The sequence below is a fragment of the Canis aureus genome, chromosome 33 (assembly GCF_053574225.1).
Source record: "Canis aureus isolate CA01 chromosome 33, VMU_Caureus_v.1.0, whole genome shotgun sequence".
NCBI lineage: Eukaryota > Metazoa > Chordata > Mammalia > Carnivora > Canidae > Canis > Canis aureus.
In genome coordinates, this window is record NC_135643.1 from 37666730 (window position 1) to 37689297 (window position 22568).

Below are 22568 nucleotides of genomic sequence, written 5' to 3' on the forward strand. Positions count from 1 at the left end.
CTAACAGTTTATGATTGGATTATGAGAAATCAGCCTGCATTGGCTTGCCAGCCTTGATTCTTTTAATGGTGCTCTAGGCTATCTTCCACGTTATTGATTAGTTCATTTTCCTGAAAAATCTCACCCTTACCACATTATTCCCTAAATCAGGAAAGTATAATGGCTCCCTATTGGTTTTCTCAACCATGAACTTCTACGCTATCAAATCTCTCCATAATCTAAGGTACCCATACTTTGTAAAATTTATGTTTAGGATATTTCATACCCTTGCTTTCCATTCTTCATCAGAGTGTTCCTTGCCCAATATTGTGCTCACTCCTGCCTCTATAAATTCCCTCTATCTCATATGCCTACTTATACTCCCTCATCCTTAAAGGCTCTTCCCAAATTCTGCATCCCGCTGGGACATTGCAGGCTTCCCCATTTGCCATGGTCTCTTATCTCATCTCATGAGAGCCATTTATCTCTAATCAACAACGATTTATTATTGTCATGCTAGTCACTGTCTCTGCTTCATAATATTGGGCCTCTTAAATATGTTCACTCTGTTGACCATTTACATTCTTTTTTTAAAAAATAGAAGATAGTTACCTCATAAATATTGATGAATGAATGACATAGATGCCCTATGTTTGAATGAATAATTATAATATATAATTTACAGGAAAAATGTCCTATTCATGAGTATCCTATTCTGTAAATATACTGCAATTGTACACCAGAATGTATTATTTGTAAAGATAAGCATATATTACTCAAAATATTGTTCATTGCTTATTTCACAGATGAATATCACAGAATTTTAGGTGAAGATCACCAGAATGTTCTTGGTGATTTATTCTAACCTTATCATTTTACTTAGAAGGTCCTAAGGCCAAAGTGACACAATTAGTGAGAGACAGTGGTGCAGTGAACCCTTTCAGTCTGCCTTGTGGACAATAAGATGATCTTTATTAATTTTTTTATACTCCAATTTTTTATACTTCATTTTTCCATACTCCTGAAGAGTGCCAGGACCTTAAGACTCTTATAAACTTCTGCTCTAAGAAGCACTCGAGTTTCTTTCTTATTGTTTTTTAAAAGCTACTAATTTTTTCTAAGATTAGTAAAATTTGAAAGAGGTTTGAAATTACAGCATGACAAGGTGTTTCATGAAGTTTGTTATTGTTATTGTTTTTAAAAGACGCTTTTATAGTACTTTTTCATGTAATTACTGAGCTCTTTTCCAAAAAGCAGAAACTAGTGTCTTAACTGTAGCACCTAATGAAATATGTCCAAACTTTCATGAATTTTCAGTATATGTAGTTAAACACATATGTATCATGTATGCATTACATGACGTGGCAGTGTATGGCTCAGGTGACCTCTCTGTGTGGTCTTAGGTCTGTGGTATCTATAAGGTTTGATGCAAAGCTCAGTAAATAACAGGAAATTTCTTTGTTAGCCCAATGTATTTTCCAAATGAAGGACAGAGAGCCTCTAATAAATGGAGCTCTCTTCCCGTTTCTATCCCCCCCATGTCCTCATCCAGATCTGGGAGGAGGAAACAGAGGTTTTCTTACAGACCATACACCAGTTCATCTGCCTAACAGGTTGCCACTTGTGCCAGTCAGCAGGAAAAAGCTTGCTCCCTTTAATGCCACAGAATGAATGTTTGATATTCTGTTCTATTTCATTCTACTTTTCAGACTGCATTTTCTGTGAGCCCTGATCAAGTGACACAAATGCGCTGCAATGGTGACATAAACTATTGACTGAGACTGGACAAGTAGCTGAACCCCGTCTTTTCTTTTCTTCTTCTTTTTTTTTTATGGTGCTTCTATTGGAACAGTCTGAGGAAAGTATATACAACATGAGTTTTATCATGAAGCTTCACAGACACTTTCAAAGGACGGTTATTCTGCTTGCCACATTTTGTATGGTGAGCATTATTATTTCTGCCTACTACCTATACAGTGGCTACAAACAAGAAAATGAACCCTCTGAGATGATGTCAGAAGTGGACTGTGGGGACTTCCAACACCTACCATACAGACTTATGGAAGTCAAGACAATGAAGCTTTCTGACACCTCGAGGACAGACCCCACAGTTCTGGTGTTTGTGGAGAGCCAATACTCATCGCTTGGTCAAGACATAATTATGATTCTAGAATCCAGCAGATTCCAGTATCACATTGAAATTGCTCCTGGAAAGGGGGATCTCCCAGCACTTATAGAAAAAACTAAAGGCAAATATATTCTCATTATTTATGAGAATATATTAAAGTATATAAATATGGACTCCTGGAACCGAAGCCTTTTAGATAAATACTGTGTGGAATATGGTGTGGGTGTCATTGGATTCCACAAAACTAGTGAGAAGAGTCTACAGAGCTTTCAGTTGAAAGGTTTCCCTTTTTCCATATATGGAAACCTGGCAGTAAAAGATTGTTGTATTAATCCTCATTCTCCATTGCTTCATGTGACCAAATCTTCCAAACTTGAAAAAGGTTCTTTACCTGGAACTGACTGGACAGTTTTCCAGATTAATCACTCAGCCTACCAACCAGTAATATTCGCCAAAGTAAAGACCCCAGAGAACCTTTCTCCTCCCATCTTTAAAGGTGCTTTTTATGCCACTGTCATACACGACTTGGGGCTTCATGATGGAATTCAAAGAGTTTTTTTTGGCAACAACTTAAACTTTTGGTTGCACAAGCTCATCTTCATAGATGCTGTTTCCTTCTTGTCAGGAAAGAGGCTGACACTGTCCTTGGACAGGTACATTCTTGTGGATATCGATGATATTTTTGTGGGAAAGGAAGGAACAAGAATGAACACCAATGATGTTAAGGTAAGGCCCTTTTTATCTCGAAGTTTCAAAGTTTAGGTCCTCTCTTTGTAGGTTTACCAGGTATGTCAGTTTTTCTCGGGCTGAAGGATTTCCTGGGACATGGGATATTCATTTTATTTGGAAAGTCTTAGGTAAACTGGGATGAATTGGCTATTATCAGCTATATTTGAGATATTGGGCTATTTCTCACTGAATCAAGGAAAAATGACTACTAAAAGATTGAGCGTGGCAGGATCCTGATTTTTCTATGTATATATAAAGCTATAGAGTAGAAGCCATCTTGTTTAATTAACTTTCCAGAAACTATCTACCTTAGAAAACTACTACTAATCTAAGACTTTAGTTCATTTAAATATGAAATCAAAGTGAATTTGTTTTAATGAAAATAAATACTCCCACAAATTTTCAAGAATTAAAGATCTCATAAGTAGCAAGTTCAGATATTTTTGTAAGTCAAATGTGCAAACTCATTTTCTCTCATATTTTTGAAACTCTGAAAATCAACACTACTAAATATGGAAAGCTATGAATATATACAAGCATACTTATTCATACACAAATATAAGGATTTAAATTAAGTTTCAGAATTCATTGAACACTTCTGGGACGTATATGAAGTCCATCGTGCTGCATTTAAATGGTATTAGTTTCTTATTGTATAAAACTGTTGCCCTTATTGAAAACAATTATTTGAGGATAGTTGACTTTGTGAATGAATTGTATTATATAAAACAACTGGTTGTTATAATATTAATGAAATTTAAAATTAAAATGATCTACATTTATCTTATTTTCCATTCAAAATATGATAGGATTCTATCTTTCTTATACTATGGATTGATTTCTCATAAAAGTGAAAGGAGAGATCTTGATACATATTTTTTATTCTGTGCATCTTTGACCTTTTAGTAAAATACAAAGATGGAAAAAAATATTGAAAACTGCATTCTTTTCTGTAAAGACTAAGCATCAAGCAAATAATAGTAATGTCCATCACACTAGTTAATGTGCTAAGAATACCAGAAAGACCATTATGTTACCGTAAAAGAGTATAAAAACTGAAAGAAAAAAAAAGACCCCCATATTTTTGACAATATTTTGGACTCCTCTTTTTAACTCAACAAAAATTAACATAGAAGTTGTGCTTAAGTTTTCATTAAGTTTTATGAAATATACTTGAGAATTGTAGCTACATTAAAACCAAGTTAGTAGCTTAAACATTATGCACTTGAAGATTACAAACAGTATATAATTCTCTTCCAATTTTTTTCATTTCAAAATATTATGATAAAATTGGTTTTTAAGGTTTGATTTCTGAAGTATAATTCTTTAAAACTGGCAAAATATTTTGTTATGCCATTTTAAAATGTGCTAGATAAATCTCTGAGTTTTATATGCAAAGCCCTACTACATCCTCCTCTAAAATTATACAAAATATAAAATGTCTTCAGTGCTCTTAAGGTTAAACCATTTTTAAGGGGTATAAAAAATTAAACACATTACAGTTGAGCACAATTAATAAGAATTCAACATGTGTAAAATATTTAATGAATTGCCCATTTTGATGGGAATATAGTTTCTAACCAATCTTAAGGCTTAAAAGAAAGTATATTTTGAATTTTTTGAGCTTTTAAACTACTTCTACATTGTATCTGTGATTGTGTCTCGAAACACTAATTCATTGTATGCAGTTGCCCTGAGAGTTTAAACACCTTGTCTCCTTTTCTTTTTTCTTTCTTCCTTTCTTTCTTTTCCTTTCTCTTTCTTTCTTTCTTTCTTTCTTTCTTTCTTTCTTTCTTTCTTTCTTTCTTTCTTTCTTTCTTTCTTCTTTCCTTCCTTCCTTCCTTCCTTCCTTCCTTCCTTCCTTCCTTCCTTCCTTCCTTCCTTCTCTTTGATTCATTCTGTAACTAGTTATTAAGCATGTACTATATGTGAAGTATTTTTGGCAGTATGTAGATGGAATCTTAAGCCTCATCCCTTTAGAAGAGAGGGTGGGGAAAGTATAGTAAAAGAAGCCCAGAAAGCACATAGTTGATGACTGCGCTGAGCACTTACCTACCTACTCAGTAACTGTTTTGGCCACATGCCATGCCCGGCACAGAGGCAGGCACTAGGGATGCAAAAGTAAATAAAGCATGGGTTCTTTTATCTTAAGAGTTTACTGTCTTGGTAGGGGCTGCTGATTAATAGATAGATACTTTGCTATGTGGTAAATATAGCAGTAAAGATGTCTACATGGTTTTATGTAAGTAATGTCATTGGAAACACTGTACTGTGTGCCCTGTACCTGAAACCATTAAGTTCTATTAAGCAGGACAGATTTTGAAGGCAAGGCTGGAGCAATGTGATGATTTGGGAGGTTGTAGCAGTGATATTTCAGACAAAAGGAAATTTCTTAAAACCAGGAAATGATAAGAATGGAGAAGAAAGGACCAATTTAAGAACTATTTAGGAGGTAAAATTGAACAACTTACTAACTGGATCAGTGGAAGTGAAAGAATATAATCAAGGAAACATTAAGATGTTTGGCATAGGTGAATAATAGTTCATTATTCCAACAACAAAGAAAGAGGAGAGGGGGGCACCTAGGTGGCACAGTTGATTAAGCATCCAGCTCTTGGTTTCAGCTCAGGTCATGATCTCAGGCTGGTGAGATCAAGCCCTGCATCAGGCTCCACACTCAATGTAGAGTCTGCTTGAGATTCTCTCTCTCTCTCTCTCTCTTTCAAATAAATAAATAAATAAATCTAAAAAGAAAAATAAAGAGAGAGAGAGCAAGAAGACCCTAGTGAAGGTAATTAGAGGCCATATTAAAAATGCTAAACTAGGGCAGCCCCGGTGGCGCAGCGGTTTAGCACTGCCTGCAGCCCAGGGTGTGACCTTGGAGACCTGGGATCGAGTCCCGCGTCGGACTCCTTGCATGGAGCCTGCTTCTCCCTCTGTCTGTGTCTTTGCCTCTCTCTCTCTAGTTGTGTCTCTATGAATAAATAAATAAAATCTTTAAAAAAATGCTAAACTATTGAAGTGCATCTGAGTCATACAGGTGCAGATGTTTAACAGGTAGTTGGCTCACCATAAAAGTCTGGATACCAAGTATAGTTTTTGTTAGAAGTTACTGTTCTATTGAAGGCAGGGTTCAAAGCATGAAAGTATGTAAGATCAGCTAGGAAAAGGGTTTATAGAATGATAAGGGAAAAAGACTGAGTGTAGAATGTTAAGGAAGTCATCTTTCAGAAAACAAGTAGAGAGAGATGATCTCATTAATAAGAGTCAAAAAGATCAGTGTCAGAGACTAAGAAGCTGTGATATTATACAGCAGTCCCCCCTTATTTGTGGTTTTGTTTTCCATAGTTTCAGATACCAGCAGTCAACCATGGTCAGGAAGCAGATGATCCTCCTGACATACAGTCATGAGGTCAATAGTAGCCTAACACTATATCACAATGCCTCTGTCATTCACCCCACTTCATCTCATCATTAGGCATTTTGTCCTCTCACATCATCACAAGAAGGGTGAGTACAGTACAATAAGATGTTTAGAGAGAGAGACCCCATTCACATAACTTCTTTACAGCATATTATAATTATTCTATTTTATTATTGTTGTTCATTTTTTCCTGTTCCTAATTTATAAGCTAAATTTTATCATAGGGATGTATGCATTAAAAAATGTAGGGCTTGGTACAATCTGCAAGCTTAGGCATCCACTGTTGGTTTTGGAACATTTTCCCTATGAATAAGGGGGGACTACTGTTTAAATCTTGGGAATAAAGACTGTTGGGGAGGGTGTGATCAGCAGTATAAAATCCAGCAGCACAGTCCACTGAAGTAAGGACTGGCGAGTCTCTTTTGATGAAAGGTGAAGGTCACTGGAGACTCTTATAAACTCTAGGGGAATGTGGAGCCATCGAGGCAGAGGCATAGTTGTAATAAGTTCAGGAGTAAATTAAAGAGTTAGTACATGGAGAAGAGGAGTGTGGAGTACTCAGTGGAGAAAGTTTGATGTGAAGGAGAGAAGAGAAATCAGCTGGAGGGTGATTGGGAGTTAGGGTGACCAACCATTCAGTCTGGTTTCCCCGGACTGAGAGCATTCAGTGATAAAACTGGAGTCCCAGGCAAACCAGAACAATAATAGGACTTCCTAACTAACTGGGGTAAGGGAGACCTTACCTTATCTTACCTTTTTTCCTAGGAGGAGAGATTAAATAAAGAGCATGTGATCTAAGAAAAGGTCATGGATATGGTAATGAAAAATAAATAATTAATAGAAATATTTTTAATCAAGTTCTTTTATTTAATTATTACCACTTATGAATAATAGTATATTTTCTCTATTTAAACTATCAGGAAAATTGAAAAGAATGTGAGAAAATTGAAGGTAACATAGAATGTTTCTTGGAAAACTAGAAGGATGGTGCATAGCACATAAGTTTTAATTATTATACTAATCATTGCAAAAGTGTAAATTTTTCCTTATGTGGAACCAAAAAAATGTGTTTCCTTATTTAATTGGAAAATTAGAATTAGCAATGCAATAACAGTTTTACTTATTTAGCTGCTGAATTACATGAGCACATTTGAAAGAGCCTCAAAGCAACATAAGAAACTGACATGGCATAAAATATGACTCTTCATGAGGAAGAAAAAAAATACAGACCTAAGGTGTTGTCCATTAGTTGCAGAATTTATTAGCTACAAGCCATAGTCCTTAAAGAACCAAAGAACATGTAGTTTAGACAATATGTTCTTCAAAAGTAGCAATACTAATTTCAGTCATAGTGAAGTCAGATAAAGGGATGTGTGTGTTTTATTTATGTGGACAAGACTTGTCTCAAATTCACCATGAACTAGTTTTGACCTGTCCTCAGACTTCCTGAGACTAAGTGTACAGAAAGAGTTTTAGAGAAGGCAAGTGGCGTATAAATAGAGGTTTCTGCCATTAAGCATTTTAACGCTATTGATGACCAGCACAGCATGACCAAATGAATATTAACAATTCACATTCTCCCTCAGAAGAATGAATTCACTCTGGGCCTAAGATCCATCATATCTTTAGACTTAGACCATTTCCTGTAACATTTTGCCCCTAAGACAGTTGTAAAGTAGAAGAGAGAAGGGAGGTCTTTCAAAGTTTTATGAATTCTCAGCAGCTATACTCTCAACAAATAAAAGAGCTATATATATCTCACTCTCTTCCTCCCATGTTTCTTCCTCCTCCTGCTAAGATTGCCACACATTGTCTTTTTGCCAAACTTCTAACATCCATGAGAAAATGAGGAACCAGCCCAGACATACATTATCAGCCCACTAGAGGTGCCCACCATGTGATTGGAGGTTAGCAATTCAGCATCCCCTTCCATAGACACAATCCCCAGTCTTTCCCACTAGCCTCTCACATGTCAATGTTCCTTAATTTGGCTGTGCTGTAGTTCACCCCTTTTAAAAATCTACATTTTAAAAGTGGCCTTAGGAGAGGCCACTTAAATCCTTAATACAATGTCATCAATTACTTTATCATTATTTTCCTCACTAACTAAAGATCCCAGAGTGCCTGGGGAAAGGAAGTGCTGAAGACAGAAGTAGGAAAAGCCATAAAGATCTGAGAAATAAGTGGTATCAGGCTCAGGGACAGACTTGGCTGACTTCTCAGTCTTGCTAGGGGCCGACCCCTGGAGGCTTAAATTGGAGTGTAAAGGTGATCTCTATGCTATCTGGCTTCACTCTCTCATCAGAATATTCACTACCCCAGCTCAAGTAAAGCCAGAGCCTTCATAAAATCATTGAAAAAGAACTTAACATACCAAATGTTTTGGGGGGAAGGCAACTGCAATCAATTATTCTGTCATAAGTAAAAATAGAAAGGAAACAAAACCTTCTCCAGATAGTTCACTATAGTACTCTGAATGGATGTCAGAATCTACACAGCACCAATCCTTTCTCCACTCCCACTCCCATATTTCTCTAATTCCTTTCCATTTTCTCTGCTGTTTCTTATTTGCTGATATTCATTGTAATTGCAGGTTGTTCTGGAAGCATGGGTCTGCTGGAAACAAGTACTTTAAATTTGTGAGGATCACTTTATGACTGGATATAATATTCCTTGTGAACTACAAAAACAAATATTCTCCAGTTAAAGTATATCTATTAGCTCAACTTTATCAACTATGCTGTTCAAATCTATGTTCTTACTGTTTTGATCTTTTTCTGGAGGCAGGAGCAGTAATGGGGTGTACTACTTGATGTTATCAAAGGAGGTGTGCGTAATTCTTCACTCTGATAGAGGATTGTAAATATTTCCTTGCTTTTCCATTAATTATCACCTCTGTATTTTAAAGCTATGTTATTTAAGGATATATATACATACATACACATTTATATTTACAAATATATTTATATATTAATTGAAAGTTTTATCATTCTGTGCTTACCTTAATGCTAACATAGCTAACCAGCTTTTGGGGGGTTACTATTTAAAAATTAAATTACCTCATGTTTATATTTGTTCTTTCTTCTCTCCATGTCTTTACATTATAAATTCGTTTAAAAAACTTGTCGGGCAGCCCGGGTGGCTCAGCAGTTTAGCGCCGCTTTCAGCCCAGGGCGTGATCCTGGAGACCCGGGATCGAGTCCCACGTCGGGCTCCCTGCATGGAGCCTGCTTCTCCCTCTGCCTGTGTCTGTCTCTCTCTCTGTCTCTGTGTCTATCATGAATAAATAAATAAAATCTTAAAAAAAATTAAAAAAAAATAAAAAACAACTTGTCACTTAATTTTCTTTTTAATCTATTTTCCCAGTATTTGTCTTTTAGTTAACAAGGTGAATCTACATACACTTAATTTGATTATCAGTGTACGTGGATTAATTTCAGCTGTATTATTTGTGCTTTATATCTGTCCCACTTGTTCGATTTCTTCTTTTTTTACTCTGTTTTTTATTGTCTTTATTGTCAGTTTCCTTCTTTTCTCTACCTACTCCTGGTTTGAAATGTGTGTGTTTGATTTCTGTTCTTCCAGGAGCTTCTCCAGAAATTTAAGCATATGTGCTAAACAAGTGCTAATATTAATCAATATCTTCACACTTCAGTCAAAAAGTATGAAGTATTTTATCTGCAATCATGCCCACTCTCCTTTGGCTGAGGAGCCGTTCTTGTTTTGGATGTTTTTGTTTGTTTGTTTGTTTTGTTTTGTTTTTAATAATAAATTTATTTTTTATTGGTGTTCAATTTGCCAACATACAGAATAACGCCCAGTGCTCATCCCGTCAAGTGCCCCCCTCAGTGCCCGCCACCCATTCACCCCCACCCCCCGCCCTCCTCCCTTTCCACCACCCCTAATTCGTTTCCCAGAGTTAGGAGTCTTTACGTTCTGTCTCCCTTTCTGCTACTTCCCACACACTTCTTCTCCCTTCCCTTATATTCCCTTTCACTATTATTTATATTCCCCAAATGAATGAGAACATATAATGTTTGTCCTTCTCCGACTGACTTACTTCACTCAGCATAATACCCTCCAGTTCCATCCACGTTGAAGCAAATGGTGGGTATTTGTCATTTCTAATGGCTGAGGAATATTCCATTGTATACATAGACCACATCTTCTTTATCCATTCATCTTTCGGTGGACACCGAGGCTCCTTGTTTTGGATGTTAAGTTGTTGTTGTGAATCCCAGATTGCAGACATTATTATTTTTACTACCATCAACATTTTATTAGCTTGGTTTACTCCTTTTTAGCCGAGAAGCCAGACTGAGGCCATTAGCATATAATTTAGATCATGTCCTTCCTCAGGTCAGAACCCTTTAATGACTTCCAATGTTATCATAAGCCAAAATTCTTACAATCTTGTATACCCTGCGTATAACTCCCTGAGCCTCTCACTCTGTTAAAACATCTCCATCCTCCTTGTCATTTCCAACTCCTGCTTCAGGGTTTTGCTCTTACTATTCTTTCTGCCTAAAATGGTTTTCTCCAAAGTTGGTACATGGCTCTCTTTCTCACTTCCTTCAGTTCTTTACTCAAATTGTATCTTCTCAGTGAAGTTTTCTCTAACCATTTCCTTTCAAATTGCAACCGCTAAATCTATCCATCTTTTCCTGCTAATTTTTCTCCCTAGCATTTATGATCTGATCATCACTGGTATGCTCAAATCAGCTCACACAGACTCAGCACGAAAATTGTATATGTCTCCGTGTCATATCCTCATGACAGAGTCAGCAGTTTGAAATTTGACATGGAGGTAGCATTTACACCAGGAAATTGGCAAATGAGCAGATGCAGGCTCTCCACCCCCCCCCCACCCTCCACCAAAGATCTAGTTGGTAAAGGTCTAACAGCATGCTGTTAGACCTTTATATATATATCTATATATCTATATATATCTATATATCTATATAGATATATATAGATATAGATAATAGATACATATGTAGATATAGATGTATTTGCTTATTTATGTTGCTTTGTAACTTTAGCTATAAAATGTCAGCTCCAGGAGGACAAGATTTTCTCATCTATTCTCTTCACTATCTCCAGCATCTAGAAGTGTGCCTGGCTCAGTATATATTTATTGAATGAATGATTCTCATTCATCATGAAGCCCATCTTTTAAAAGTTCTTTTAATGCAAGTCTATTCATGGTAAACTCTCCCAGATTTTTTTTTTATGAAATGTAAATGCCTTTATTCAGCCTCATCTTTGAAAAATAGTTTTGTTGAGTTTACAATGCTTAGTTAACAGTTTCCTCAGGTATAACCATTGTGGCTCACATTAGGAAGGTTAGGGATCCCTACAAGTCACCTGAATGCTTGTGGAAGTGGAAATGTCCAAATCCACTGGTCTCTGTCTTAAAATTGTCAAAAAGTTAGGCAATTTGGGACTGTTAGTACGAATGTATATGAAATTTTTTCTTTTAGTTTGATGGAATATGTATTTCTATATTCGATATAATGTGATTTATAATATACAGGAATATACATCACTCTCAGTATTATTATCAAATTCAAATAGTCATATTGTACTAGCAATTATATAAATAGTTATTATAAAGAAATAATTTTCTGGAAATCGTTTTTGCCAATAATTTAGCATAGAGAAATAGTTTAAGCAAAGGGGAAAAAAACTATTTCATATCCATTATCAACTTACACTTAATACATTATATTAAATTTGTTAAATTGTAAGATAGAATGTATTTCTATTTCTATTAATATTAAGGAGTTATTTGTTATGCAATGACATTCTAAAACAATGAGTTCTAAATCTTTTAAAGGAGACAAATATTATTGCAGAACACTATATGAATATATAAACAATATTTGCTGACTACATTGTTAAAGCCCCAATACAGTGAATCTCCTTTCCAAGCATGACAAAGAGCAGAGCCATCAGAGACATATGTACTACAGCTCAATAAGGCAATGCAAGCTCCACACACTAGACTAGCAGATTAGAAGACAAAAACTCAGAGTAAATCTTATATTCTAGAGATATTCAGCTCAGTTCAGAAAATTATTAACATCTACTCTGTCAAAGTGTTGTGATGGGGACTTCAAGGGGTACATTGATAAATAACAAAACACATTTTTTTTTTTGTAAAAGAAGTAAAAAATACAGGAGAAAATTTTGTGTTTGCCAGTTACTGGATCATATCCTTCTCTGGATTGAGAGTTAAGAGTTTTTATTTTTTTTAATATTTCATAATTCTAGGAAGTAAATCAAAATATAAAGGGATCTTCTTTTATATTTCTGTAATGATGGCTTATAATGTTAGGTCCATAGAAAATGTAGTTATTTTATAATGATGTGTTTGGGGGTACTTAACTACCAAACAGGTAATACTTATTGAGTTCATATATTGTTTTATGTATTCTACATCCATTGTCATTTCATACTCCCAAAAATCCTATAAAACAATGACTATAAATACTATCACTTTAAATAAAGAAACTGAGATTCATATACTATGACTTGCCTCTAGGATCTTACAATTAGCATGTGGCAGTCCTAGAATACAAAATGCAGGTCTACCTGGCTCCCAAAGCTAAGCTTTTCCACCTCATATTGCTTCCCAGTTGTACCCTAACAGAATACTATGGTGTCCATGTCAAAACCCTCCCTACCAAATTCTACGTTATAGCATATTGCATCCAAGACAGAGTCTATTATAGCTTAATGGGTCATGTCTGAAGTTTGCTGTGGATTTAATTATAAATGTGGAACAAAACTTAGTATCAACCACCTCTTGGAATGCCTTGTACTTATAACTGCAATGATATGGGCAAGGTAGATTGTACTTTAAGATTTAATGGTGGCTTCTTTCTAGGCATTTTGCCTACAATTCTGGTAGCTGTAGTCAGTTTCATAGTTTGTAGTGAATTAAAGTGGCATAGTGGCAGGCACTTTTGGTGTTAGATTAATTAAAGAACAGAAATTGCCCATCATTTAGATAATTTAACTTCTTTCTGTATGTATGTACTCAGATTTTACAGTCCCTATAATGTTTTACTGTGGCTTTATACAGGCTTTTTAACATCTTTTAAAGTATACAAAAAAATGCACAAAATTCTGGTATATTGTCTCTTAGTCTCTGGGAAGCATGAATTAATAGCTAAAGTACTTTCTCTATTCTTAACTTTTATAGGCCATTTATGCATAATGAGACTATAGCCTGAGATACAAAAGTTCTTAAAAAATCATAGTGTTGATATAAAATAAATTATGAGATACACTTGACATAACTTATTGACTGTTTATAGACAAAGAAAATGCAGTCAACTTGTTTTGTTAAACTTCTCAGTGGCCTAACATTTTAAAAGTATTAAAATTTACTCATTTGGCACATACTGGAATTTTACTTTAAAAGATTAAGTGGTTTCTCATTTTCATATTAATAATTACAATGATTATAAATATTATTAGTTACAATTATTAATTGCACCAATTACTAAAATAGCTACATATATTTGCTTTCTATTGCTGCTGTAACAAATTACCACCAACTTAGCAGCATAAAACAACCCAGATTTATTATTTTACAGTTCTGGAGGCCAGAAGTCTAATGTATTTCACTCGGCTAAGTACAAGGTGTTGGCAAGGTCATGTCCCTTTCTGGAAGCTCTAGGAGAGAACTAACTGCCTCATCTTTTCCTTTTTTTTTTAATAATAAATTTATTTTTTATTGGTGTTCAATTTGCCAACATACAGAATAACACCCAGTGCTCATCCCGTCAAGTGCCCCCCTCAGTCCCTGTCACCCATTCACCCCCACCCCCCGCCCTCCTCCCCTTCCACTACCCCTAGTTCGTTTCCCAGAGTTAGGAGTCTTTATGTTCTGTCTCCCTTTCTGATATTTCCTACCCATTTCTTCTCCCTTCCCTTCTATTCCCTCTCACTATTATTTATATTCCCCAAATGAGAACATATAAAAAATATGGAACGCTTCACGAATTTGCATGTCATCCTTGCGCAGGGGCCATGCTAATCTTCTCTGTATTGTTCCAATATTAGTATATGTGCTGCCGAAGCGAGCACTGCCTCATCTTTTCCATCTTCTATAGTCCACTCACATTCCTTGGTTCATGTTCCCTTCCTTCATCTTCAAAATAAACAGCGTTGTATCTTTCTCTGCCTTTCTTTAATAGCCACATCTACCTCTGGCTAAAACTAGGAAGGTTTTCCACTTTTAAGTACATACCTGATTAGATTGGCCTACCTGGATAATCCTCATCTTAAGATCTTTAACTTAATCACATCTGCAAAATCCTTCTTGCCATAAAAAAAGTACACATATATTAACAGTGCATCCATTATTAGATGAATTAAAAAAAACAAATTTATTTATTTAAATATTTATTTATTCATGAGAGACAGACAGAGAGAGAGAGAGAGAGGCAGAGACACAGGCAGAGGGAGAAGCAGGCTCCATGCAGGGAGCCCGGTGTGGGACTCGATCCAGGATCCTGGGATCACGCCCTGAGCCAAAAACAGACACTCAACCGCTGAGCCACCCAGGCATCTCTTAAAAAATAAATTTAAAAGCTGGTTCATTAGAACTACCACACAGTTACTTAAGCACTGGTCACCAGTTTCATGATGCGTTTTTATTCTTTCCATCTTATCCTGTGCTCCTGTATCCACCTCCGATTCAGTACTCTTGTTTTATCAGTCTTTCCGTCTTTGGAATCCCCTGCCCTAATTAACCCTAATCCAAAAATAATGGAGTTCTATTCCATTTGTTTATCCCTTCTCACTTTTGCTACCCTGCTTTGATTCTCTAGTGTTTGGATTTGTACAGCATTGCTTCTTGTTTCCCCATTTAGATTTACAGATTTATTTTTACGTAATTCACTGTCTCTATTTTTTTTCCCTCTGAACTATATATACTGAGTAGGATCAGCTTTCTGAAAAAAGAAAAAGATTAAAAGAAGAAACATTGTGTGTAGAAATTAAACCATCTGGTTGGGGCCTTGAACAATCATTTATCAAAAAATAGGGGGGCGGGAGGGGGCGGTTCTTCACTATCTTTATTTTGAATGAAATAATCTAACACACCAAAACAACATATAACACAGTCATTCATTTCTTAGGAATCCTAAGAGACAAGGTGTTTGAGTTCACATTAGAAAGACAACTTTGCTTGATACTCTCGAGTAATTGAATTGAGTGGTTTTGACAATAAGCTGTTCCAAGGTTAGAGTTCCTGTCATTGAAATAGTTAATAGCTATGTCCTGGCAGTGTTGGATTTCTGATATACTGAAAAATACCTGTAAGAAGCTTTGTGTAACATTTTAACAACAATCATCTGACTATATTTTCAAAAGCAAGAAGGCATTATAATGAAAATTAATTTTAACCCTAGTGTTTTTGCTTTGACAAAAGTAGTTTAGGTTGACCGGCAAAAGAATTCTGCATAATTTGCTAATCTGCTATAGAAATGTAATTAACATCTAATGGGAGTAAAGGGAGAAAACACTTTCCCAATCTTTATCATTTTTTATCTGATAAAGGCGCATTGTCATTGATCTGAGGGAGGGACAAAGGAACAATGAAAAAGGGAATCTCTATTTTTCATTCTTGTTGGAACTTTCTTGCTAATACTAAATCTCCAAAATTATTATCACTATAACTTCACCAGAACTAATTAGTATTCAGTCATCATTCTCAGAGAAGACCCAGTTGTTCACTGTACTCAAAAAAGTTCTGTTTGCTTAAATGGGATCAGCCTCTAATGGATGCCAGTGACGGGAGGCTGTTCATCATCCCTTCGGGATAATTCAGAGCCTAGGCAGAGGCCCAGCGTTCAATGCTCTGTACTTAGAAATTGACACAATGTCAATGCAACATCCCTAAGAACAAGGAGAGCCTAGGAAGATAATTAACTGCACATCTTTATTTTTAAGCCAGCAACAGTTTTCAGACTGGTTCCCTATTTTAACATTGTCTTTAAGGAGCAAAACCATTATCGTACTTAAGCTAAGCCTTCAAGTCACTCACTTCTCATCATATGTGACATACTCAGCTCCATTTTCAACAGTTTGTATTTTTATTTTTGATGAGCCTAAAACAGATACATTATCACTGATGATTAATCAACTTGTGATTTGTAAATGAATAAAAATCAAGGTGATCTAGTACTGTTTTTTAAAGAAACAATTCAAGAATTTGCCACTGGGGATCCCTGGGTGGCTCAGTGGTTCAGGGCCTGCCTTCTGCCTAGGGAGTGCCCTGGAATCGAGGCCCACATCGGGCTTCCTGTATGGAGCCTGCTTCTCCCTCTGCCTATGTCTCTGCCTCTCTCTGTGTCTCTCATGAATAAATAAATAAAATCTTTAAAAAAAAAAAGGATTTGCCACTAGTTCCATCTTAAACAGTCTTTCATTCAAAGATGTATAGATATATTTAATCACTTATCAGAATGAGACTATTTTCATGAGTTTCCGAATTCCAGAAAAGGCAAAATAATCATTTAAAAATGCTAATTTTCCAATCCTACACTCAGAGATTTTGACTTGATAGATCTAAGGAGGGCCCAGGAATATCTGTTTAATATGCTCACCTTGATGATTCTAATGCAGTTGATAAACATGCACATTTGGGAAAATAATGATTTAAATAAACTGCAATGTTATTGCAAAATACAAAGACATGAGTTCAATTATTTTTTTTTGTAGAGGAAATGATTTTATATAAAAACATTTAATATTAAATATATTTAAACATATACAAGCAAATATATAATGGGAAGAGATCATAATAGAATTAGAATTAATAGTTTTGTGACTGATTTCAACCTGATGTTGGGAGAATTCCTATTTTCACTTACGTTTTAGTCATACCATATAGCAAGACTGTGTGACCATATTTTAGCAAATGTGTATTCATGTGACATTTCTTGGGGAGATAGAGTAGATTCTACATGAGGGCCCAAGAAGCAGAGGATTTGAGGAAATGATTCCAACAAATGGATGGCTTAGTTCAAGCTTAGTAAGAAGATGATGGATAATTTTGACAAAGTAAGCAAGTAAAGGTGCATTGCTCTTGTGTCTTTCAGGAACCTGAATATTAGGTCAGTCAGAAGACAGACTCCAGAGGCAAAGAGGTCCCTGAAGAGGTTTAAGAACTAGGATAGAGGAGTGGTATTTTAGAGGAGGGGAAGAGTAGGGAAGAAAAGAGGGACCAGAGAGAGAAGAGGGGGCACAGAGGAGGAGAAGGTATATGGGATATATTCTTTCACATGTAATTGAATGTGCTTATAATGTGATATCAAAGCAATCACAAAGGTTTGTCTTGAGTTATAGGGGGGATAGAGTTATCCCGATAATTATCCCGATAATTTAAAAAATTGTTAACAAGGGGAATATTTTTTGAATAGAGAAGAAATTTTATGTTAGGAAGCCCTAAACATTTGTCTTTAAGAAACTACAATTAAAGTGAGCTAGGTTTGTTTGTTTTGTCCAAAATGAAAATAAATGTTCATTGATTTCAAATATATAAAATAATACATGCACTTTGTTTTTTACATGTATTTTGTAATTAACAATCAAATAATGTAGAAAACTATAAAGAAGAAAAGGAAAACAAAACCTCCCTTAAGTCCCACAACACAATAGATTTAGTCCTTCTCTAATGTTTGAAAATCTGATGAATAAGAATTTTTATTTCATTTTCATATTTATTTAGCTGCAGCAGAGGATTAAGATGATCACATATGTTTATTGCCCATTTGTATTTCTCTTTCAAGAATTGTCCTTTTTCCATTTTTCCATTGGGATATTAATTGTTCTTATTGTTCTATACAATAACATCAATTTTCACAAAGAAAAAGACAAGCGCCAGTTGTAGGCCATGGTCTCTGTACTTTATTTGCCCCCAATTTAACATGTCAGAAATTATTTCCATTCATTCATGTAAAGTGAGGAGTTAGTTTCCTTACAATTATAGTCCCTCTAGTCAGGTATCATTTTCCCTTTTATTTCACATGCCATAAATGGAACAGTATGTTTCTAAGTTGATATATAGCCTTTATCCATATTCTCAAAAAAACCCCTGAGAACTATCATAATTAAATTAAAAGAAACTTGGGGTGCCTGGCTGACTCAGTCTATAGAGTGAGAGAGACTCTTAATCTCAGGGTCATGAGTTCAAGCCCCATATTGGGCATAGAGTTTACATTAAAAAATTAAAAGTAAAAATAAATAAAAAATTAAAAAATAAGTTAAAAGAACCTCATTAATATCATACAGGGAGAATGCATGTGCAGCCTTTTTCAGAAGATACCAAGTCACAGCACCCCAAACACTACAGTGACCAGCTCACTGACATGTAACCACTCAGAGCCTCATTCCTTCCGTAAAGATGGAAATGGAAATAATGCACCACCTTGGTCAGAGAGTCATAGTGAGAATGCAGTGAACCTATGCATATAGAAACTTTACAAATTATAAATTAATTATTTCTGGGTTTAGTTTCTTTTTCCAAGTTTCTAAATCCTAAATCCTAAAATGGATTCAATCATTTCTAAGGTTTCTATGTTCAAACTATGAATACTTTTTAAACATTACTAAGGGAAGCCCAGCACCAGCTAATCTGAACAGAGTAATTGTTATGGTGAAATAGGGTGAGTAGAACACCCTCTTCTGAGACTTCGAATGCCATCATAGTCCCACCTGGGATGCTTTGCCTAACAGCTCTAATGAAGAGCATGTTGTTAGAAGATGTGGTTGAGCTGACTTTAGCATCTCAGGTGAAAGATATTCCAGGACACTCTGATTTTCCTGAATAACTTATTATCTATCTATAACATAACTCACTAAAATATTTAAAAGATACTTATGTAATTACTCTCTACCATCTGCTATTGTAATACATCCCATAAGCTTACTTTTAATTTGAGATAAATATCCCAGCCTCTAGCTCTAACAAAACCTGTGACCATTATGTTCCACCCTCAACCATTTGTAGACTTCAGTCATTCTCCTCCTGGCTTTCACATTTGTATAGACTGAAAAGCTGTCATTTTGTGTTTCCGATTATTTACTTTTCCTTGCCAGTTGCATAGCTGAACACAATATATCTGCTGAAAAGAACATGAGAGTAAAAGTCAGGTCAACCTGAGTCCAGATCTCAAGTCTGCCCTCTTCAGTGGAGTGACTCTGGGCAATTTTCTTAACCTCTCTCACCATCAGCTTCCGTATTTGTAAAATGAGAATAATACCAACTTCATAGCATGTATGTCACTTGTAAGAATTACAGTGTCTGTCAAATACCTTATTCCAGTATACCCTCAGTAAATTTAAGCAGTTTCTACTATAAACATATGCACTGGGAGAGAATATTTGAACAGCACTTGGAGAAGAATTCCAACATGAGTAAAATTAGTTCTTCTAAATAATGTAGAGGTATAAGATAAGCTAGAAGAAAATGAGACCATTTTTGCTCATCCATTCAAAAAATATTATTAGTTGTCTACCATGTGCCAGGCACTCTTGTGGGAGCTGGAGATATAGTGGTAGCCCAAACAGATAAGTTCACTGCCTGCATACATCTTACCTCTCTGGTGAGAAGAAACAGACAATAAATATATAAATGACTGAGCAAATAAAATAATCTTGGGTAGAGAGGTAAGAGAGCTATGAAAAAATGAAATGCATTCAGTGAGATCTCAGAAGTGGTAGAAGGTGCTGGGGGTAGGCACAGGGGAGTTCCTATCTGGAGACACTGGATAGGGAAATTCTCTCTGATACAACATTTGAGCTGACACTTGAAAGAAGAGACCAGCCTACTATAAAGACAAAGATCTAGAGTGAGAGAGTTCCATGCAAAGGGATGCTATAGAAAAGGCTTAGTGTGTTAAGGGATAGAAAAGGGAGGTCAGTGTGAGTGGAGCATTGTGGATGTGAAGGAGCATAAGGTGCGATTAGTTCAGAACGGCAGGCAGGGAGAGACTGTCTGGGGTCCAATTGGCCATGGAGAGGAGTTTGGATTTTATCTAATTGAAATTAGATAGAAGAAGCTATGGCTGAAGAAGCAGCCATTGGAGATCGTTGGCAAGGTAGCGATAAGGTCTGATTTAGGCTAAAACATCACACTGGCTGTCATATGGAAAATGGACTGTAGAAAAAATGGAAGGGGGGGAACCCAGCTAGGTGGCCATTATAGACCAGATAAGTAATGATAGTGGTAAGAAAGATGGTGAAAAGATAGTAGGTTTGAGATATATTTTAGAGATACAGCTGAAAGAACTTGCTAATGAATGGTATGAATGGTATGAGAGGAACTTCAAGAAAGAGTAGAACCAAGGATAACTCAAGATTTGTCCTGTTAGGTACGTATTCCCTGAGTTAGGAGACACAGAAAGGAGTAACCTGCAGTGGTTGTGACATCTTGTACTGTGGATATAGACCAAGATGACATCCCATCTTCATCACCTACCAGCCTTGGTCAAGTTACTTAGCCTCTGTGCCTCAGTTTCCTATTATGTAAAATTAGAACCATCATAGCAGCTACCTTGTGGGTGTGCCCTATTATTATTAAGCACCTGTAAAGTGCACTTAGGACAGTGCCTATCTCATATTGTTACTTAGTATTAAGGGAGAAAAACAAAACAAAACCAAGAGTTCCCTTTTAGACCTGTTAAGTGTATGATGCCTTCTGGGTGTCCAAGTGGAGATGGGCAGGCAGTAGGGTATGCAAGTCTAGAGTTCAGGGAGAAGTCAGGTGGAAAGATATAAATTGAAAAGTCATTAGCATATTGGTGGTATTTAAAGCACTAGCCCTGGATGAAATCACCTAGGAAGAGAGAGACAGCAGAGAAGAGAATAAAAGATGACCAGCACTGGGGCACTTCATCATTAAGGTCATGGCTGAGATATATATAGTTGTCACAGACATGGCTGAGACTGAATGAATTCTTTACCTCATTCTTTATTTTTAGGGAATGTCCTCTTCCTAAATTAATTCATAAAAGTCTCATTTGAATGCTGGATCACAAACTGGCCTCCAGTTTACATTTCACATATATGCTTTTCCATCAGATTATAGGCTCCTCATGGTAAGATCATGTGGCATTTTTAAATGTCCTTCACTGTCCCTATCACAGTGATACACACAGGCTGTCTCACTAAATATCTGTTGGATTCATTATATAAAGAAGTTATGATGGGGGTGCCTGGAGTGGCTCAGCGATTGAGTATCTGCCTTTGGCTCAGGTCATAATCCCTGAGTCCTGGGATCGAGTACCATATCAGGTTCCCCACAGGGAGCCTGCTTCTCCTTCTGCCTATGTTTCTGCCTTTCTGTTTATATCTCTCATGAATAAATAAATAAATAAATAAATAAATAAAATATTTTAAAAAATAAAGAAGTTATGATGAATAACACAAATCCAAGATAAAACGTGAATTTATCTTTCTAGAAATTTATCTTTCTAGAACCTATCTTTAAGACACAAGGAATAGACGTAAAGTGAAAAGATAACAAGGCTTCAGACTCCAGCAAACATGTGCTGAACACTCAGGTCCACACAATTGTGAGAACTGAGCCAATTTGCTTAAGCCTTCTGAACCTCAGTCTTCTCATCTTTAAAATAGGGATGATGAATAAAAAAGAAAAAATGAAATAAAATAAAATAGGGATGATGATAATATCTATCTCATGAAGTTTGAAGGAGTCTAAATGAGGTTGTGCTTGGCAGTCATTGGATATTTACATGTTGGTTCTCTTTTACCTCCTGTAAGTAAGTAACTAACTGCATCTTATGGAAGATTTTTACACCTATGCACCCATTTTTCTCAGTACACATCACAATTATGTGCATATAAAATACAATTTATTTTTAAATAATATGTACAATGCAAGTAGTAGATTGTGTTATCTGTAGATATAAAAGTAGATTGAGTTATAAGAATGTGTTTAGTTTTTCACAAATAGATTTACTTATTTCTAAATTAAAGTGTATCTATGACAAGATCTTTCGCATGTAACAGGAGGTTTTTGCTACATGTGAGGTAAGTTGTTGCTCTTATACAGATTTAGCAAGATCCAGAGGCAAGGGCTGTTATGGTCTCATTATCTCCTGCCCCCCAGAGGATGAACTAAGTTAATTAAGTACATTTAAAGGAAGAAAATGCCTCTTTGCTGCATCCCCATTAAGCTACTATTTCTTTACTTACTGATGCTTGTTACAGTTTATTAACTGTGAATTATACCTCACAGCAAATTAACCCTTCTTTCTCCACCTA

At 35.8% G+C, this 22568-nt stretch overlaps 1 protein-coding gene, 1 long non-coding RNA gene and 1 other non-coding gene across 4 annotated transcripts in view; 2 read left to right on the plus strand and 1 right to left on the minus strand.

Moving 5' to 3' along the window:
* LOC144304014 (bifunctional heparan sulfate N-deacetylase/N-sulfotransferase 3) overlaps positions 1-22568 on the plus strand; it is a 170927-nt gene that overhangs the window by 10419 nt on the left and 137940 nt on the right. For both annotated transcript variants that reach the window (XM_077882444.1, XM_077882445.1), the window contains exon 2: positions 1689-2833. In XM_077882444.1, coding sequence (XP_077738570.1) covers positions 1811-2833 — 1023 coding nt within the window. In that variant the 5' untranslated portion in view covers positions 1689-1810. The remainder of the gene's footprint in view (positions 1-1688; positions 2834-22568) is intronic.
* On the plus strand, positions 5746-9601 carry LOC144304020 (uncharacterized). Its single transcript, XR_013371015.1, has 3 exons — positions 5746-6346; positions 7026-7076; positions 8854-9601. It is a non-coding gene; the product is annotated as an uncharacterized LOC144304020 (long non-coding RNA).
* Positions 14254-14360, minus strand: LOC144304408 (U6 spliceosomal RNA). Its single transcript, XR_013371321.1, has one exon. It is a non-coding gene; the product is annotated as a U6 spliceosomal RNA (small nuclear RNA).